The 19,498-nt window shown below is 29.8% G+C and overlaps 3 protein-coding genes and 1 long non-coding RNA gene across 7 annotated transcripts; 3 read left to right on the top strand and 1 right to left on the bottom strand.

The window, feature by feature from the left end:
• The first annotated feature begins 4,761 nt into the window (after positions 1–4,761).
• LOC124928951 (lysine histidine transporter-like 8) lies at positions 4,762–6,395 on the top strand. Its single transcript, XM_047469206.1, has one exon. The coding sequence runs from the start codon at positions 4,762–4,764 to the stop codon at positions 6,340–6,342; it is 1,581 nt and encodes a 526-aa protein (XP_047325162.1). The 3' UTR covers positions 6,343–6,395.
• Positions 6,396–7,873: 1,478 nt separating this feature from the next.
• LOC124932905 lies at positions 7,874–9,962 on the top strand. 4 transcript variants are annotated; one of them, XR_007098796.1, is made up of 5 exons: positions 7,875–7,967; positions 8,398–8,431; positions 8,577–8,679; positions 8,855–9,047; positions 9,644–9,962. It is a non-coding gene; the product is annotated as an uncharacterized LOC124932905 (long non-coding RNA). The 4 variants fall into 4 exon arrangements; XR_007098794.1 differs by having other exon boundaries at positions 7,874–7,967; positions 8,398–8,679; XR_007098795.1 differs by having other exon boundaries at positions 8,577–9,047.
• A 4,108-nt stretch (positions 9,963–14,070) lies between these two features.
• LOC124928617 (phosphoprotein ECPP44) lies at positions 14,071–15,201 on the top strand. The gene is made up of 2 exons (XM_047468854.1): positions 14,071–14,488; positions 14,579–15,201. The coding sequence occupies exons 1-2, from the start codon at positions 14,174–14,176 to the stop codon at positions 14,963–14,965; spliced, it is 702 nt and encodes a 233-aa protein (XP_047324810.1). The 5' UTR covers positions 14,071–14,173; the 3' UTR covers positions 14,966–15,201.
• Positions 15,202–16,353: 1,152 nt separating this feature from the next.
• Positions 16,354–19,354, bottom strand: LOC124931016 (tRNA (adenine(58)-N(1))-methyltransferase non-catalytic subunit trm6). The gene is made up of 13 exons (XM_047471399.1): positions 19,138–19,354; positions 18,943–19,067; positions 18,648–18,768; positions 18,375–18,456; positions 18,233–18,303; positions 18,083–18,124; positions 17,877–18,001; positions 17,692–17,785; positions 17,534–17,606; positions 17,261–17,463; positions 17,013–17,118; positions 16,818–16,904; positions 16,354–16,719 (listed from the first exon to the last, which is right to left on the bottom strand). The coding sequence occupies exons 1-13, from the start codon at positions 19,233–19,235 to the stop codon at positions 16,615–16,617; spliced, it is 1,332 nt and encodes a 443-aa protein (XP_047327355.1). The 5' UTR covers positions 19,236–19,354; the 3' UTR covers positions 16,354–16,614.
• Positions 19,355–19,498: the final 144 nt, after the last annotated feature.

Genomic DNA, 19,498 nt, shown 5'->3' on the forward strand with positions numbered 1-19,498 from the left:
AACTAAGATCAAAAAAGTTTGTATTGAAGATGACAAGATCTAATTGGGTGCTTGTTCTCTGCTATTGGTTCTTCATCTTCAAGGTCTAAACATTTTGGATCTTTGGAGAAGACGACCTAAAAGCTAGGTTTCAAAAAATAGTATTATTGATATGTTTTGAAAAAAGTCGTTATTTTTGTATCAAGTTCGATTAAGTCTCTATACTATAATTTTATTCAATTTATGCCCATAATTGTTCAAATATATTAAATCGTGTCAAATTAATGCTATGGTTGGATAAGCAGAAAGGATGCTATTTATTGGAACTCAATAGTATATATGTTGTAAATTTTAATCATTTTATTTATTGGTCAATTAACCAATTCCATGTGTTTTACATCATTCACTCTTACCATCAAAATTTGAATATGAGATAATAACAAAACATAGTAATGTCAAAGCTTTTGAATTGATTGGTGCTTATCATTAATAACCCACCATCAAATATAGAAAAATAATTTTTTGTAGTCATATAAGACATTGGTAATACCTACAAATACTCTTTGAGTATTTTGTATTATTAATTACAATAGCAATAAAAAGTTGAGACGATTTTATTATTGTATAGGAAAGCAATTACGCTCTCATGTTCAAACTTTTATCCGTGAAGGTGACTATGTGAAAGCAATTGTGATCTCATGGTCAAACTTTTATCCGTGTTGGTGACTATGTGAAAACAATTGCGCTCTCATGTTCAAACTTTTATACTTGGGGTGACTATGTGAATCTTATCTTATCAATAATAATAATAATAATAATAATAATAATAATAATAATAATAACCATTAATGGAAGTCAGTTTTTTTGTGAATTGAAATTTTTAGATAAACTTTTCGAGAATAATTGTTCGTGAAGTCTCAAATGCTTAGAAAAGTAGTTAATAATGAAGTCTCAAATGCTTAGAAAAGTAGTTAATAATCTAATGTGATAAATGAGTATGTTTCTTAATAATCTAATGCGAAAAATGAATGTGTCTGTTTAAAAAAATATATATTCTTTAACTGCATGCACTGTGATGGGGATCATAATTAATTAATCACTATGGATTTTTTAATCAATAGTGGAAACTGAAGGAAGTGGGAACACCATTTTAACAACTTCCTGGAAGGAAGGAGACACTTTATAAATACATAATAAAATTTATTTTAAGAAATAAATAGTAATATTTTAACTGATATAGTTGTTAAGGGGATGTATAAATGAATGATATAAATGGAGAGATAATTTAATTTTAGGTGAAGGTCATTTTAACATTCTGTAAATAATAAATTCACATAAAAGAGAAAAGAAAACTTTCTTTTCAACTGATTGTGGTTAGAATCTTAATTTGGATTCCAAACAAGGTTTAATTAATGTGAATAAATCAATGACGTTTTCATCCAAGATTAACAAATTATATTGATTTAATTTAAAAAGCTAAATGATTAACACCAAACTAAGGGCCCAACAAACATACATATGCATCATGTCTTTTCAAATCAATATAGTTTACAAGAAATAATCTTTGATTGTGAAGTTGAAGCTGAAACTCCATTAATATTTTTTTGTTGAGCATCAAAATATGTTAATAGAATATTAGCATATCGATCGATCATGAGATTAAGAGTATCTCATTCTGATTGAACTCGGAAAAAAGAAGATCGAGCATATATTAATCGCTTTTGGAACTCAGGCATGGATGATCGAATGGTCGGAGTTTCTCAACTAACAACTTTGAAAAGTATAATTTCAATGTGAATCCAAATGCAAAAGAATATTATATTAACCAGTAAATTAATTAGAATAAAAAAATGGTCATTTGCAAATTGCAATGACAAGTGATTAACTTGTATCTTTCTAGATATGGATGGAGTGATTCTAGATAGTTTTGTCAATTTTTAGTGGCTTATATCTTTCTAGATATTAAATTTTATTTATTTGTTATATATATGGCTTGATATAAATAAATGTGAGGGATCGAACTTAAAATTCTTTCTTTCACACCCGGTTGTGACGTCATTGGAGTGACGTCACCGAGAACTTGATCATAGAGTGTGCAAATATTGAAAATTCTTCATGAATTATTGTACTACTTTAAAGTCCACTTTGTTTCATGCACCAACATTCCTCTCCACTAACATTTAAGGGCTGGTTTGATAATTTAATTAATTTCCTTAACAAATAACCCAAATTCAAAAAAAATATATACAAAGTTGATTTAGCTATATATTAATATTGTCTTGGAAATATATTTAACTTTTTATTTATTTATTTAATTTAATAAGGTAACACAATCTCACATTCATGTCCACAATTTAAACTTAAATCGTTATGTAGTCAAAGTTGAATCGGTCAATTTTAATCTATTAGACATTATTCTGAACACTGTTTATACTGAATTTATTTTTATTTTTAATCTTTTTTATTGGGTTGTGCTAATCTTTGGATGTTAAAGCTTGTTTTTAATTTTAAGAAAAAACAAATTAATCTTCCTTCTTAGAACCGACATATAACTTTCTTACATTGTAAGGTATTTCTCTCTCGACTTTATATCTTTATCTTTATTTTATATGACATAAAGTCACTATTAGAGACTACTTATATATTATACACATTTTATTTTATTCAAACAAAATGAAAGGTTTGGTGAGGAAAGGAGTAATAAGACTTTATGACTATATATTTTTCGACTTCAACTATTAAAGAAGGCTACGTTTATAACTTTTTTTTTAGTATTCTTACATACCTACCTTGACAAAGCTACTTAATTTTCTGACCATGACCTAATTTAAGTTACTTATATATTGAATGTCTTTGTTTCTCTATTGTTTTACTCTCTTTTTTTATACTTCTTTTATATATGTTGTTCTATTATGTACTAATTAATCTTTTCGTAATGGGATGTATTATAAGAAGAAATTTGAATGTAATAGTATTAAGTCTTGATCAAAGAGAAAAATATGAATTGTAATTGAAAACATTGGAGTTATGCACAAAATATTTCATTATTTGTTTTAAATTATTCATACAATTTAAAATATATATATATATATATATATATATATATATATAATAAATAGAACCAAAAAGGAATAATATGAAATTGTAAAGTTCAAAATAAAAACGAAAAACATGTTACAAGTTAATTGACTGAAAATTAAATTCATCAAAAAAGAACAATGAAATTGAACTTTAAAAAGAAGTTAACTAAACCCTTAATCTCATTCTTTTTATTTTTAATGTTATATTATCAACAATTTTGTCTGGTAGACCATGTCTAATAATCATTTAAGTGGGGGTGAATAGAATAATTTTTACTTTATAATACAAAGGCTTAAGATAATTCTATAAAATTTTCAAAGAAAGAAAAAAAAACTAATATGCTTCTTTAATAATCCTAACACTTTCTTTTTTCATTTGGGTTCACATTTGCAACTGGCTGAAAGATAAGTTAAAAACAACACATATATATATATATATATAGTTGATAAATTTATAAATATTTATCTAATTAAGTCATCTTTCATAAATATATTTTTAAGAAAAATTTTGCACATTTTTAGCTATGAAAAGTGTTTAGACTGAGCAGCTTTTATTTATTTTAAAGTATATTTAGAATTTTTTTTAAGAAACAATAATATATATATATATATATAATATTTAACCTTCAAAATAATAAAAGTAATTTATTTTTTTACTAGTTATATATGTTAAAATATTGACAATTTTTTTTAATTTATATATATATATATATATATATATATATATATATATATATAGTTATTTAAGAACATATATCAAGAAAGAACTCTCATTTCAAAGAACTCTCATTTCACATTTAAAACGTCTAAATTTTAATTTAAAAAAAAAAAATGTGACTTTGTTATCATTCTAATTTATACATTTAAAAATATAAATAAATAAATTAAGGACGTCTTTGCTGTGGTGTGTTTGTTTATAAAGCTAGTTTGAAAACAACTTTAGTTGCAACTATTTAATTTTAAATCCAGTAAAACTATAAAGAAAATCATAATTAATTAAAGGAGCTTTTGTTTCCTTTCCCACATGGTCTTTCTTTACATCTATATTTAAAATGAGTTTTGGCTTAGAAAAAAAATTATATTGACCAAATTTGAAAACTCAAATATTAGAAATTGGATTTGGGTTTAGGCATAAGAAAATTAATTAATTTAAAAATTATTTATTTTATATTTTATTAGTAATTAAGTTAGATGAAATAATGTTATAAAAATATATTTATATATTAATTAATTTAATAATATTTGTTCACTTCTCATATTCGAATTCCAACCAAGTGGACTTATAGCTTGTATGATCATTTTTTTAAAAAAAAACTCTATTTGATAAAAAGAGGTTGATTACTTTAGTTTTTTAAACAAATTATTAGAGTTTTTATAAAATTTAAATTTAAAAAAGTACAGTATATTTTTGTTATTGTAAAAATAATTCATATATAATGAGAAAGGGTGAGATAAAAAATGACATATCATAAAATAAAAAAAAAATAAAAACACTAAAGAAGGGATTCTTTGTAAGAGTCAATTTAATTTAAGATATCAAAATGCAATGAAATTATTTTAATTTTTTTTAATTAAAAAATAAAATAAATAAATAAATAAAAAATACAAAAGAATATCCTTAAAAAGTAAAGTTTCTTTGAAGGTAACAATTACTATAAATAAATAGTCTACTCTTTGAATCTCTATGAACAAATTTTAAGAAATGGATAATCATGTAGAAGAAGCACCAACCGAATCATTAACGGAAAACCGAAAAACCCAGTTTCTATTGACGGTGGTGCCCTCTTCCTCCTTCGGAACAGAGTCCGGCGCCGCCGTCGACGTTCATGGCACACCGAAGAGCCCGTTCATGACCCGAATCATGATGGCGGCTGACAGCCCGGTTTTAAAGGCGGTTAGAAGTATGAGAATGTATTTGGAAGAAGTCGGACTACCCAAACTCAACCCGCAAGAAGCATGGCTTCCAATTACAGAATCCAGAAACGGGAATGCTTATTATGCAGCCTTCCATACACTTAGCTCCGGTATCGGAATTCCAGCTCTTCTTCTTCCCATAGCTTTCACCGCCCTTGGATGGATATGGGGGATATTTAGCTTGTGTTTGGCGTTCATATGGCAATTGTACACTTTATGGTTATTAATTCAACTCCATGAACCCATTCCCGGCGCCGCCGTTCGCTACAGTCGCTATCTTCAGCTTTCCATGGCCGCCTTCGGTGAAAAGAAAGGGAAATTAATGGCTCTGTTTCCGATCATGTATCTATCAGGAGGAACATGTGTAACACTTATCATAATAGGAGGTGGGACCCTCAAGATCTTCTTCGACGTCATTTGCGGCGGCGCCGCCTCTTGCGACAATCTCCACCACCGTCTATCCACTCTCGAATGGTACATCGTCTTCACCTGCGCCGCCATCCTCCTCGCCCAACATCCGAATCTCAACTCCATTGCCGGAGTTTCTCTAATCGGCGCCTTTTCCGCCGTCACGTTCTGTACCCTGATATGGGTCGTCTCTGTTTTAAAAGATCGACCCGCCGGAGTGACGTACGGATTGTTGCCGGATAGCACGATCTCCGAGGTGGGTAGGTTCAGAAAAGTGCTGAATGCGTTGGGAATCATTGCGTTCGCTTTCAGAGGTCATAATCTGGTTCTTGAAATTCAAGGAACAATGCCATCGAGTTCTTTAAAGCCATCTCGTGTTCCGATGTGGAAAGGAGTGAAATTTTCTTATCTCATAATCGGCATGTGTTTGTTTCCTCTTGCAATCGGAGGTTACTGGTCGTACGGCCAACTGGTACCATCAGAGGGAGGGATGTTGATAGCTTTAGTCAAATACCACAAACAGGACACTTCAAGATTAATCCTAGGACTAGCGAGCTTACTGATTGTGGTTCATAGCTTGATGTCTTTCCAGATATATGCGATGGTTGTTTTTGACAACTTAGAAATGAGATACACGAGCAGGAAGCAGAAGGCTTGTCCGTGGTGGGTGAGGACGGGACTGCGTTTGCTGTTTGGTGGGTTTGGTTTGTTTATATCGGTGGCGGTTCCGTTTCTGCCTAGTTTGGCTGGATTGATAGGTGGGGTGGCGTTGCCGGTGACGATGGCGTATCCGTGTTTGATGTGGGTTATGATGAAGAAACCTGATAGGTTTAATGGAATGTGGTGGTTCAATTGGGGTTTAGGAGGGTTTGGGATACTTTTAAGTGTTTTGGTGCTTTGTGGGGCTATTTGGACTATTGTGGCGGATGGAATAGATGTTCACTTCTTCAAACCCCGTTAATCAATCAATAATTTGTCCATTAAATTAACCTCACTTTTTGTGTTTGTGTGTGTGTTTTTTGTAAATGAATTGTGGTCTATTTTGAAGGAATGGATATGATTTATTTTAAATAATATAAATCAAACTTTATCCCATCTATGTAATGGGTTTGAGTTAAAATAATATTATTGGTAAAAAGAAAAACACATTAGTCAAATATATCGATCATAGCCGAATATTAGGTTGAGACTTATAAATGATAGAAGAGAGTAAGAAAACAAATAATTAAAAAAAAAAAAAAAAAAAACTTATTGTCGTTTTATTAATACTCCTAAAAAAGAGAATAAAAAATGTACTTGACTTGTTTGTATCAATCTAACAAACCATTTAAAGAAAAACAATACGGAATTGAAATACAAGCATACAAATTACAAATTTATGACTTTATTACAAAAACTAACTTTCCTTCATCTTGCCTTAATTTTTTTTAAAGAGTGACTTCATCCTATGGGATTTTCAAACCTTGACCCAACTCCAATTTTTGTTACTTTTTATTTATTAATAAAAATTAATGACTCAATTTTCAAACCTTGACCCAACTCCAATTTTTGTTATTTTTTATTTATTAATTAAAATTAATGACTCAACTCATTATATATATATAATTTTGGAAATAAGATTCAATTTTAAGATACTTGACGGTGAAATGGTAGACACGCGAGACTCAAAATCTCGTGCTAAAGAACGTGAAGAAGGTTTGAGTCCTCTTCAAAACATAATATTTAATATTAATTGAGAATACTCATTAAATTATAAAAATTTCGACAGCAGAACATATTCATGCATAACTTTTGTAGAAAAGTTAGTCTGGTTAATGATATCATTACGTCAATTATTTTGACTTGCTCCCTAATGGATAAGAGGCTTAAATTTTCTATTCTATCTTAAATATGTGTTTGATAAGTTCTATTTTAAATTGTCAAACTTACAAATAGTTAGTCATTTGATTATAAGTTATAAAATAGTAAAATTAATTAAAATTTACAATTTAATGATAAAATTTAAATAAATATTTCTTAAATAGATTTTGTCTCAATAATTTTATTGAGATGCACATCATTAAAAAAAAAATTATAGATTGAAAAATATTTAAATATTGAAAAATCAATAACTTTAAAATGCAAAATAAGTAAAATAATTATGAAAATGAGTTATTGTGATAGTCTCTTTTATTAAAATAGTTATGACAATTTAAACAATAGTTACATACTACTTGCTTAATGTCTCTATCTATGAATCAATAACATTGGTAAATAAATAGAATGATTAAAACCTTATTTTTTGTTTTTATAATTTTGTTAAAATTGAAATATAATCCTAAATTAATTCATCTTCACACTATTTACATCTCTTATTCTCATTATTTGAAAAAAATAATGTTATGAAATTAAAATTTTGGTTAAATAAAAAATGAGTTTTGTATAGATTATTTAGGGTAAATTAATAAAATAATTCAAATAAACTTAATTTTATTTTATTTTCCTGCTAAACAAGGAGTCCGGCTTTCTCTATTGTGCGTGTTTGGCTTGGGGTTTTGCAAGGATCCGGCTAGGGTTCTAGACCTAGGGTTTCTGTTCTGGATCGAGGTAAGTTCCTTCCTATTCTCCTCTATCTCTGTTTATTCCTTGTGCACACTTGACGTGATAGAGACAAACTATATGCAAATTGATAGTCCATTTCTGAATTTCTTCGTCCATTGGTTCGAGACTTCAAGCTGGTAAACTATCGTATATGTGGTGACCCTAATTCTGTTGAGTTTATTGATGAACCTGCAGTTTACTTGACCTTAAAGTAAAATTCTTTATTGGTTGGTAGGAAGAGTGTTGAATTTCCTGGTATATTGTTTCTTTAAACATAGAAGGTTAATATGTTGATTCATTCATACTGTCTTGAATGGTTGAATACAAACAGTACATGGTTAATTTTGGTAGCCATAACATACTTACCACAGCTAAGGATCACAGTTAATTTATCCTAATTTTAATATAACAACTAACTTTAGGTTTGTATATGCAGAACTTGAGATCTTGATTTGGTATTTAGGTTCCAGGTAGTCCTCCATCCTATTTATACTTGTACATTGATCGGAAGTTGTTAAGGCTGTTTGATAATATAGAACATTTCTGATCTCAATGCAAGCCTTGCATTCATAAGATGGCACAACTTCTTCACACTCGAGAATTACCTCATTGCAGGCAGCAGCACCGCCATCATCAATTCATCATCGACCCAATTGGCTTCTTGAGGCCATTAAATTGAATATTGTCGTTCGATCCTTCCTTCTCTTCAATTCATCAGGTTATATTGTTGAGATTGCTTAAAATCTATGCTGTTAACCGGCATTCGGAAACAGTTGGATTTTCTTTGCAAGTGACTAGTTCTTATGGGTGATTGATTAACAATCGCTATTAATATGTTTCATTTCTGCTGGCCTGAATTTTGTCTTACCATTGGCCATGAACTATGATTGCAGGATTTTAGAAGAGAAGAAAATCCATCAAAGATGGTAAATTTGTGTTAACTTTCAGGATCATATTCACAAATTACAAATAAAAGTGAAGAACACATGAGCATTACAGGATCATATTGGTTTTGAAACATGTCAAAAACGAGCTGATACAAAGAAAGTCCTCAAGAGTCTTCTCTACAAGACGACCATTTTTCAGGTAAAAAAACATTGAAATGAACTAGTTTCCTAAATTTTTTTGTTTGAACAAATGATGATGATGTGTCTGAATATACTGCTTGGGCCTCATCAAAAGAGAATGAAACGTGCATGATTCCTTTGTATAAATTTTGTATCTCTCTGATTAAATTTAGTTTTTCAAATAGACAAGTGTACCTGAAAACAACATTTCCAGATCCACATAAACAATAAATGTTTCCAACCAATTAGTAATTTGTGTTTATGGACATTTCCAGGCAAAAATAGACTAGATAGTTTTTCAGATGAAGGTGATGAACTATTTCGATCAATATATATATGGCCAATAATGCCATACTTGGTTCTTCGTGGGTGATGGAAGGCTTCTTTACTCAAAAATCCTGATAATTTTTTTGAGTGGAAAGAACCTCCAAAACATCATCACACATAGAAGGCAAAAGGAATGCCTAAATAAACAATTATGACATTTTACCTTATAAATAACCCACTATTTCATCAACTAATGTTTTTCAACAAATTATTTTCAAATAACCCAACATCAATCAATCAACATGCCCTTAAAATGTGTGAATGGATTGGTGAAATGGAATCTTGCAGGGAATGGCAGATGAGAAATTCAGGTCATGTGTGGACGCATATAAATATATCTTTGTATGATACACCTGTCGCTTTCTGCCTGAGGTAATTTTATTTATTTGTGTACAAAGAAAATAAGGACTTCATTAGTGGGGTTGATTAGATTAAAGCTGATTGTAGAAGTACTAGATAACTATATTGAATTCTCTTTAGGTTAAAGTTTGTGTATTGTGTTGTTTCAATTTCTTATGAACCTTCTTATGGTTTTGAATTTGATGATCAAAACAAATGGACAATAAAGTACTCTTCAATAATACCCAAAAATGAAAGTACTTGATAAATAATTGCATTGGATCACCAATCTCATCTAGAGACAGATGCATATGAAGAAAACCAAAATGTTGCTTGGTTGCCCTTAGGTGAGTACGATTTGGAGCCTTTTATGATACTCTTTACATAGACTAGATCATGCTCGAGTCGTGCCCATTAGCCTAGCTAGCTAAACTTGGTCTAGCTAATCGTACCGATCATGATTCGAGTCTTTTGAGGGGCTTAATCTCAAGTTTGTTATTAAAAACATGATATAACTTGAATTAAATTAATGTAAATCTCTGAGGAATAACAAAAAGAAAACGAATTTAAAATACATGGTAAAAAGTTAACCAATGATGATAGTTCATTAGCAAAATTATAATTATTACAACCAAACCAAAAGGGGTCACGGTTGTTTATGGACCAACGGCTCGTCCAGGTTCATTTGTATTTCCTAAAAAAAAAAATTACTAATATTATAATTAGTTGATATCATGGATTAATGCTAGGATAAGTTATTGTGAATATATATATATATTTATATTTATATTGTTTGTAATATTATTAATTGTCATGTTTACAATATTTAATAATACAAAATTGATCATTTTAAGCAATATTTACAATAAATAAATATATATATATATATATATATATATATATATATATATATATATATATATATATATATATATATATATATATATATATATCATATTCAAGGTAGTGGCTATGACGGCACATGAAGACGAAATTGTTATCATCACATCTCATCCATCCACCAATGTTTTTCTATTTTATTATTATTACTGGATAAATTCGTGAATATTAATATCAAAATGAATGTGATAATAAAACAAAGTAAAAAGAAGAAATGAAAGTCTTACTTGTTATGTAAAGATATTGCCAACTAGTTATAAATTATCACTTGATAAAACAAGTTTAATTTATCATTTATAAAAAAAAAGCTTAAAAAATTATTCTTTTATTACAAAATTTATTTCATTAAATAAATAAATTGTAGGACTTATTGATGTAGGTTCTCAAATCCATTCAGAGTTGGCCAAGGAAGATTCATATAATGTTGAGTCATTTTTTTTTACTTTTCAGTTTGTAATATTTTTGTAATTCTAATGAAAAGTTTCTCTATAAAAAATATTTTAGTAACTAATTGAAATTAACCTTATTCAACAAATACTTTTATCATATCACATCAAACTTATTGTGATTGTTAAATTATATTATTTCTTTTAGATTAAAAAATATATATATCAAACTAGTCATCTTCCCTCTTTTTTATTGCTTGACTGAGAAGCTTATTGGCAAATCAAATTTTTAGTTATCACTATAATAACAATTGATTTTAGGTTACAAAAATAATAATATCATTTTATAAATTTTAATTATATTTTATTATCTTGCAATAATAATAATAAACAAAACAAAAAAGAAAAGAAAATACACGTCCAGCCAATGTCAAACCGACCAGCTGTCCTTTGTGGGCCCGAGAGCATTGCCTTCGGCAAAGAGAAGTCGACACATCGTTATAATAAAAAAGAATCCAGCCCTTCAATTTAATTAATATGTTAAAGTTTATCCTTATCGTTTTTAAATATTCATATCAGGAACTAGAGTTCTCTATTAGACCTAATATTTCACATATGTTTATCAGGAACTAGAGTTTTCCTATAGACATAATATTTTACATATGTTTAATTTCTGATTTATTATATAATTATATTTTTAATAAAATAATAACTTGCAAAAATGGAACTCTACAGAAGAAATAAATAAACTAACAGTCCACATTAGCCGTACAATGGATGAATGGATCTGATAGTCGCAGATCTCGAAGCATCCTCAACAATCCTCCTCTTAAATAACGCCACGTGGTCATCATGACACCGACCTTTTCACTTTATTATCCATCCTTGCCGACATCCTAGCTTTGGGTCCCACCTTTAACCGTCTGGCTCTTTCCACGTCTACACGGCAGTTTCTTTTACCAATTAAATTGTTTTTTACCCCTCCACTTATTGTTTTATGTACGTTTTGTCACCTAACTATTGTTAAGTAATTAATGTGTTTTAATCCTATATATTTACTGCTCAACAAACAGTTTATATTTATATTTGGCTTGCTGAAAAATAAAATACATTATTACAAGCACTAGGTAAGAAAATTAAGCGTCACGATGATGATAATAATAATGAACATTTTTTTGATATATGCAATATTAAACATTATAAAAATAAAATTTATTTAGACTGATGATATTTTCACTAAAAAAATGTTTTGTTCTTCATTTTATTTGTATCTTAAATTGTATACTTTCAATTTGATGATTACATATTGATATTATTGTTACATTAAAAATACCGTATTTTCTGTTATACCAAAAAAAATATAAGATACAATTACTATACCAAAATTATTAGTACAGTCAAAATATAAGATTTTTAAATTTTCAGTATATATCAAAATAATATATATATATATATATATATAATATAATTCAAAATAAATAATGACTAATAAAATTATAAATATTTATATTTTAATTTTAATTTCAGAAATTAAAAGAAATATGGTATAATAAAACAACTAATTTTAATAAATTTATTTTTTTCTCTAAACATAATTTAATATAGGCTCAATTTCCAAAATACTTAATTGGTCTCTTTAAACTTAACCAATTTATTATTTTTTTAAATATATTTTATTTTAATTCAATTACATAAATATAATTTTTAAAAATCAAATCAAAATATAATTTATTGTAATATTATTAAATATATGTAATCTATGAACATTCTATTTTATTTCACTATATATTTTTAGATATAATGATATAATACGATTAAGTAACCGAAATTAAATTATACCGAAATCAATGTCCTTAAAGGTATGAATATCTTAATAATATAACACTTAAATTAAATTCTAATAAAATAATAAAATAAATCTAGCAAAAAAAAAAAAAAAAGAATACAGAATAGTGTAGAATGTATATGTACGATTTTGCATTTATCAACCCTGTTTATGTATTTATCATTGGTCAATATTGTTTAATTTTATTAGACTTATAAATGTAAATAAACTGTTATTACTTATCACTTAATAAGTTGTTATACAAGTTTTTGAAGAAAAATACTGTAAATAAATAAAATAAAACATACAATAACGTTTAATTAAATAATAAACTGTTCACAAAAAAAATATTTAAAAATAACTCAACATCAACATACTCTTAATGGTTAATTTGTTAGATAAATAACAATTATATCACACAATGTCTGAACTTTTTTTCTTAAACATCCATTACATGTTGAAATATTAGCATTATGTTATTTATTTATAATATTAAAAACTGATAACAATTCTCTCTATAGTAAAAAAAAAAATTGAAAGAAAACCCTTATATAAGACTCTCATTACATGATGCTACTTAAGAAATCACATTTGTACTTTTTTTGTATTTTTTCTTCATACACATTAATTATTGTTAGAAATAATGAAATGTATACCAATTATAAAACACATACCATACAAACTAGATATAGGCCTTGTTCTCTTTGAGTTATTTAAAAAACCCACACAAAATACATTTTCCAATCAATCACTCCTCACCAATCACTTCACTTATATCATTAACCAAACTACAAAAATACCCTCTATTTTAAATTATTATTATTTTTTATTTATAAATATCAATACCCTTTAAGTCTTTTTATCAAAAATAATCATTATTTTCTCAAAATCATCACCTATCATCTAATTTTTCTCTCTCTTGATTTTTAAAAAAACCCACAACCGAATGAGGCCATAGAGTTATTTGAATTAAATATAAAATATTATAAAAAAGTAAAATAAGAATAATTGATAGATGGATAAGTGATTAAGTAATAGATATGTTTTAATGTGAATCATAAAATTGATTTATGCTTGTTAGAGAAGCTAAAGAAGAAGAAAACAATAAAGTAAAAGCTTTATTATTAAGACAGATAACTATTAATATAAAACGGTAAATTAAAAATAATAAAAAAATAATAAATGAAATCTTAATCGCGTATAGTCCGCGTAACTCTCTGTCTCTCTCCTTCTTCTTTTTCTTCCTATAAAAGGCAGAGAGATCTCTCCATAATTCTCATCAATACTTCACCATTAATCAACTTTAAACCGTTTTCATTAATTCTGCGTTTGCGTTTATCATATATTCAAAACTGATCTCCATCAGAAATGGCTGAAGAGCACCACAATCATCAATTCATCACCCCGGTCGAAGAAGCAGCAGTCGATGTACCTGCTGCCGCCTCTTCCGTCGAGACGCAAGACAGAGGTATCTTTGATTTTCTCAGTAAGAAAGACGATGAGAAGCTTACCCCGCCGCCACAGACTTACCCCGGAGAGGAGGAGGTTCTAGTCGCTGAGTTCGATAAAGTTCAAGTTTCAGAGCCGAAGGTGGAAGTAGTAGTAGTAGAAGAAGAGAAGGTGGATGAAGAGAAAAAGCAGAGCTTTTTTGAAAAACTCCACAACGATAGCAGCTCCAGCTCTGTAAGTTTATGAGTTTTGTATATTAATAATTAATGTCCGAATGAATGATCAAAAATCTGAAAGTTGTTTGTTTATATATAATATGTACAGTCTAGCGATGAGGAGGAAGAGGGATCGGAAAAGAAGGAGAAGAAGAAGAAGAAGAAGGGTTTGAAGGAAAAGATCAAGGAGAAGATAACCGGAGGAGGAGAAGAGGACACGACAGTTCCTATCGAGAAGTACGAGGAGGAGGAAGCTGTTGCGGCGGTGGTAGTCCCGCCTGAGGAAAAGAAGGGGTTTTTGGAGAAGATCAAGGATAAACTTCCAGGACAGAAGAAAACTGAGGAAGTTCCGGCGCCGGCGCCGGTAGCTGCGGTTGAGGTTGTTCAGGTGGAGGAGACGAAGGAGAAGAAGGGTATTCTGGAGAAGATTAAAGAAAAGCTTCCTGGGTATCACCCAAAGACCACAGAAGAGGAGAAGGGACAGGGATCCGATTGAATTGATGATGATGATGATGATGAATGATGAATGATGAATAATGCTTTGTGAACGTGATTCCTTTTCTTTTGTTTTGCTTTTGTGAATCATACACATTTGTTGTTGTTGTATGATCGTAATAATCTTATTGCTTTTCGATTTGTTTTCGGTTACTTTATATTATTATTATTATAAGTAAGTACTGCTTGTATATGTGCTTAATTATATATATTTGAATTATTATTATTACTATTATTTAACATCTCTATGTTATTATTATGATTATCCTCGCTAGAATAATTCAAAAATATGTTAGAATATAAATAATCAAGTTAGAGTTACTCATTGTGATTTTGTTCTACACAACACCACAAGGGACTCGTCATCCCATTTATGTTTAAATACTATTTTAATACATCTCTATTATTATTATTATATTTAATTAAAGTTCGCAAATTTATGGTCCTTTTTAGATTAATTAACAAAACTGAAATTGAACATGGACATTATGCAAACAAGGACAAATTCAATTTATATTTTGTAAGCTACATTATATGTTTGAAATATTAACTAAATAAATTAGTAAAAAAGAAGAATTAAAGAAAATGAAATGACTTGGGTACCCATCATAGTTTCCACTATAGTAAGTTTAAGATGGAGGAGTCAGCGAAACAAACTTTATTTTTTTAAAAAAAATTATAAAAATAATCTAGAATTGATATATTTAAAATGAAAAAATAGAGTTCCACACGATTATTCTGTACTACAATAATAATAATAATAATAATAATAATAATAATAATAATAATAATAATAATAATAAAGAAAGGATAGATAGCTAAGATTTATGTGGGATCGACTTAGATCTAAATACTAAAAGAGTGGATGTATGTATGTGTATGGGGGACTGGTAGTTATAAATAAAATAAAAATAAATAAATCCTACTCCATTATTTTATCAATGGACACCACATGGCAGATGATAAGATGATCGCCATTATTCATTTCACTTTTTTTAATATATTAAAATATGCTCTTCTGATTTCATTTTACTTTCATATAACCTTTAATTGATTTGATTGATGGCCATATAATCATTTAAAATTGACAACCTAATAGTCTTACACCCTGTTTGTTTATACTGACCGGTTTAGAGAGGGATATAGACGACGTGAACAATTCAAACTATAACTTCTTTTTATTTTATCTTATAGATCACAACACTTAACGGAATTTGTTTCAACTAAATTCATTTAAATATATATACACATTTGTAAAATTTCCCTTTCAAAACAAACCTAACTTACCCAAATTACTAATTCAAATTTAGTTCAGATTGAATTTCTACTTAGTTTTTTATTTATAAAAAAAAACAAAAGTATAAGAAAAAATCAGCAGTGAATCTGATGAACCAAAGACAAAGAGAAAGACACAACAAAGAAAAGTACAACAAAATTGTAAATCCAATCCAATCCAATTATGGGCATCCACAAGCAAACAAATTGCTCCAAAAAAGACTAATGGGTATATCTTGAGTAGTGTCGTTTTCATATCTGAAACTATTCGGCGCCCGCCCTTATGCAATATCGATAAGTTAGTTATATGGCGCAAAGGGCATCTAAATTAGAAAACAATAATACCTCAATTGGACCTAATTAACTTCCAAGTCATCACTTCAATTTAACCTGGTCATTGCCACAAATCTTGGTCCCAGTTAGTATATACCCACCAAACGCGCTCATCTGCATGTGTGGATGGGTTCTCGATGGTAGAACCTGCATCAACATTTGTGGCCAATGAAATGAAACCCTTTGCATCAGCAATCATAGGCAATAATAACGTCAATGAAGCATGTTCATGTTCAAAGAATAACCTGATATTCCCGGAGCCAGGGTTCTGAGATTTGCAAATTTATTGCCTTCTTTTCAACTTGAAGATTGTGCATGCATTCGGCAAGTGGCTGTTATCCAATAGAGAAAATATAAGTCAGCTAGTTTCTACTTTGATACTTTCACATAATGCAACTTCTTTTTACATTAACCCAAAAAGACATTATTATAAAACTAACCTGCAAATATTGGTGATAAATTACAAACGGTGCTGAAAATGAGAGAAACGGGAAAACTTGTTTTAAAATGTTCCAAGGATCAGCATCGGTAGCAGCTATTACAAGACTGCATAGGAAATACAATTAGGACTTGTTTGATTAGCTATTTTCAGAAAGAAATACACAAATTAACTGCCAAATATGAAAACCCAAATAAGTGAAATCTTTCAAATTGAACTAAAGAAAAAAAATAAGTGGTTGCAAATAACCTGGAAAATCCAGTTTCATTCCATGACTTAATTAACTCTGATGAAGCTTTCTCTCCAGCTTTGGGAGATTTGTAAGGTCTGATAACTGGGGCCACATTTGTGTCTGTCACAATATCCATTGCCTCACTTTCGGATGGAATTGGTTCGACTTTTTTTTCTTCCATGCTTTCTTGATGGTTATCTTCCTGACAAGTCGTATCATCCTGTAGACAATGTTAATAACTTTAAAATTATGTTGACAAGTATTCAGATTTTAAGGATGAGATCACATACATTAGGCTGAATTTCATCGTTAGATGTAGCATTTTGTGATGAACAAAGATCTGATACTGAACACTGCACAATCCTGAAAAGGGCAAATTTAAGGTCTTAATAACATGAACATCATCAAAGGGATGAACTAATACCAATAATCCAATGCCATGGCAAACCTTTTGCATGTTTCACTAGTGAAGTTGAAAATCCTCACTATGTCCAATGAAGTTGGCGAATTTCCCAAGTACACGTTGCAGACAGAACCGGTACCTGTTTAGATGATAAAATCACATCCAAACTCGGGCATACTGTAAAAGGTACAAATAAACATAAAACGGAACTAGAAGCATGCGTATAAAACCTCCTAAGCGCTCCGCAATAGAACCAGCAAGCATGCCAGCAACCATATCCACCACAAGGACATCAGAGTGCGAATGAACATTAGCCATGGATAGAATAAGAGACAAGGCATCAATGCGTAAGAACCTGAAAACAGCATAAAGATTGAAAGACATAAAAAAACTGACATGATTGAATGATTTTATATTACAAAGAGAGAATTGTTACCCTATTTTTGCAGGGTTTTTCTTGAAGTATGCCTCACATATACTGAAACCGTAAAAGAGAATGAAATTAGGAGGAAACAATGTTCAATGTTTTCTTTTAAATCTACTTAAGCTCCTAACAGCTAATGAATATTCTCATATATTAACGGACCTGCATGCAGAAGGACGCCTCACAAGAACCGTAGGTGCGTATTTCTTTTGCTTCTTAAGCCTATACTTCTCCTGCATCATACCAAACTTTAGCACTTGTTTACCTCAAAGGACATGAAATCGTGTCTATGTTTCCTAATCACCTGTGAGAAAGCTGTTTTATTCTCAAATGTTGCACTATTCGCAATGAGGGCTTCAATTATTTCATTTCCGGTTGCACCTTGACTGCAACATGGTTGAATATCAAACAAACTTTCAGTTGAAGAATCTTAAGAGAATAGAAAGGTGTGCAATAAAAGATGATAATCCAGAGAAATTTAAACAATATGAGCAGCATTTATTTGCTGGGATTTGTTCAGAAGAAATTGGAAAGCTCCTACTTTCTTAAGATTAATATGGAAGTGAAGCATTCAAACCTCTTCATGGAATCTATGTCTTCGCCTGTAAGACTTTGGGCTAGATTATTATCAATTAATGCTCGATTATCTTTACTTTCATCCACCGTTTCACAACCCCCTTTGTCTTCAACATTATTATCTACAATGGTAATCAATCGAGCAAGTTAGTCACAAAATCTATATTAGCTTTGTATGTTATCTTTTTCTTAGGCTATTGTTGTTAAAGACGGAACCACAATCTTACACCAGCAGAGCGTTAAATTTAACCAAGATACAAAAACAAACAGGCAAATAAAAACTAAGAAATTGAGACCTTTTGTGGCGTCTTGAACACGAGATAGAACCGGTTTCTTTCCATTCTCTACTTGAAACAATGAGCCGTAATGGCAGCCAATCAATGGCTGAAGGGAGAAATTCTTAGTCCCAATCTTCAAAGTCCTGCAAAACTGATTCAGACCAAAGCCACACAAAGTAATACATATATAGACACAAACAAACAGATACTTACGATCCAGGTGATAGACGAGCAAAAACAAGACGATCGCCGTCGTTGATGTCGAGCAAGACACTGCAACCTTCCCACGTAGTTCTAGAATTCTCTGACATCTTAATGACGTTATCACTGAAAGGAATAATTTGTTTGACCTAATTGACGACCAGAGTCAGCGAGGTCGTCGGCGGAGGTCTTTTCTGATCGCACTGGAAGAAGTAATTATGCGGCGACCGCCAACTCTGTCCTCCGGGATCTAGTGAAGAAGAAGAAGATATCGGATCTAATCCGACCCGGCCCTAAATATGTCAGCCCACTAAACTTGGAATGTCGGGCTGAGTGCCCTAGTCCAGTAAAATAGCCCTTTTACATAAAAATC

This window comes from Impatiens glandulifera, chromosome 3, assembly GCF_907164915.1.
Source record: "Impatiens glandulifera chromosome 3, dImpGla2.1, whole genome shotgun sequence".
NCBI classification, from domain to species: Eukaryota; Viridiplantae; Streptophyta; class Magnoliopsida; order Ericales; family Balsaminaceae; genus Impatiens; species Impatiens glandulifera.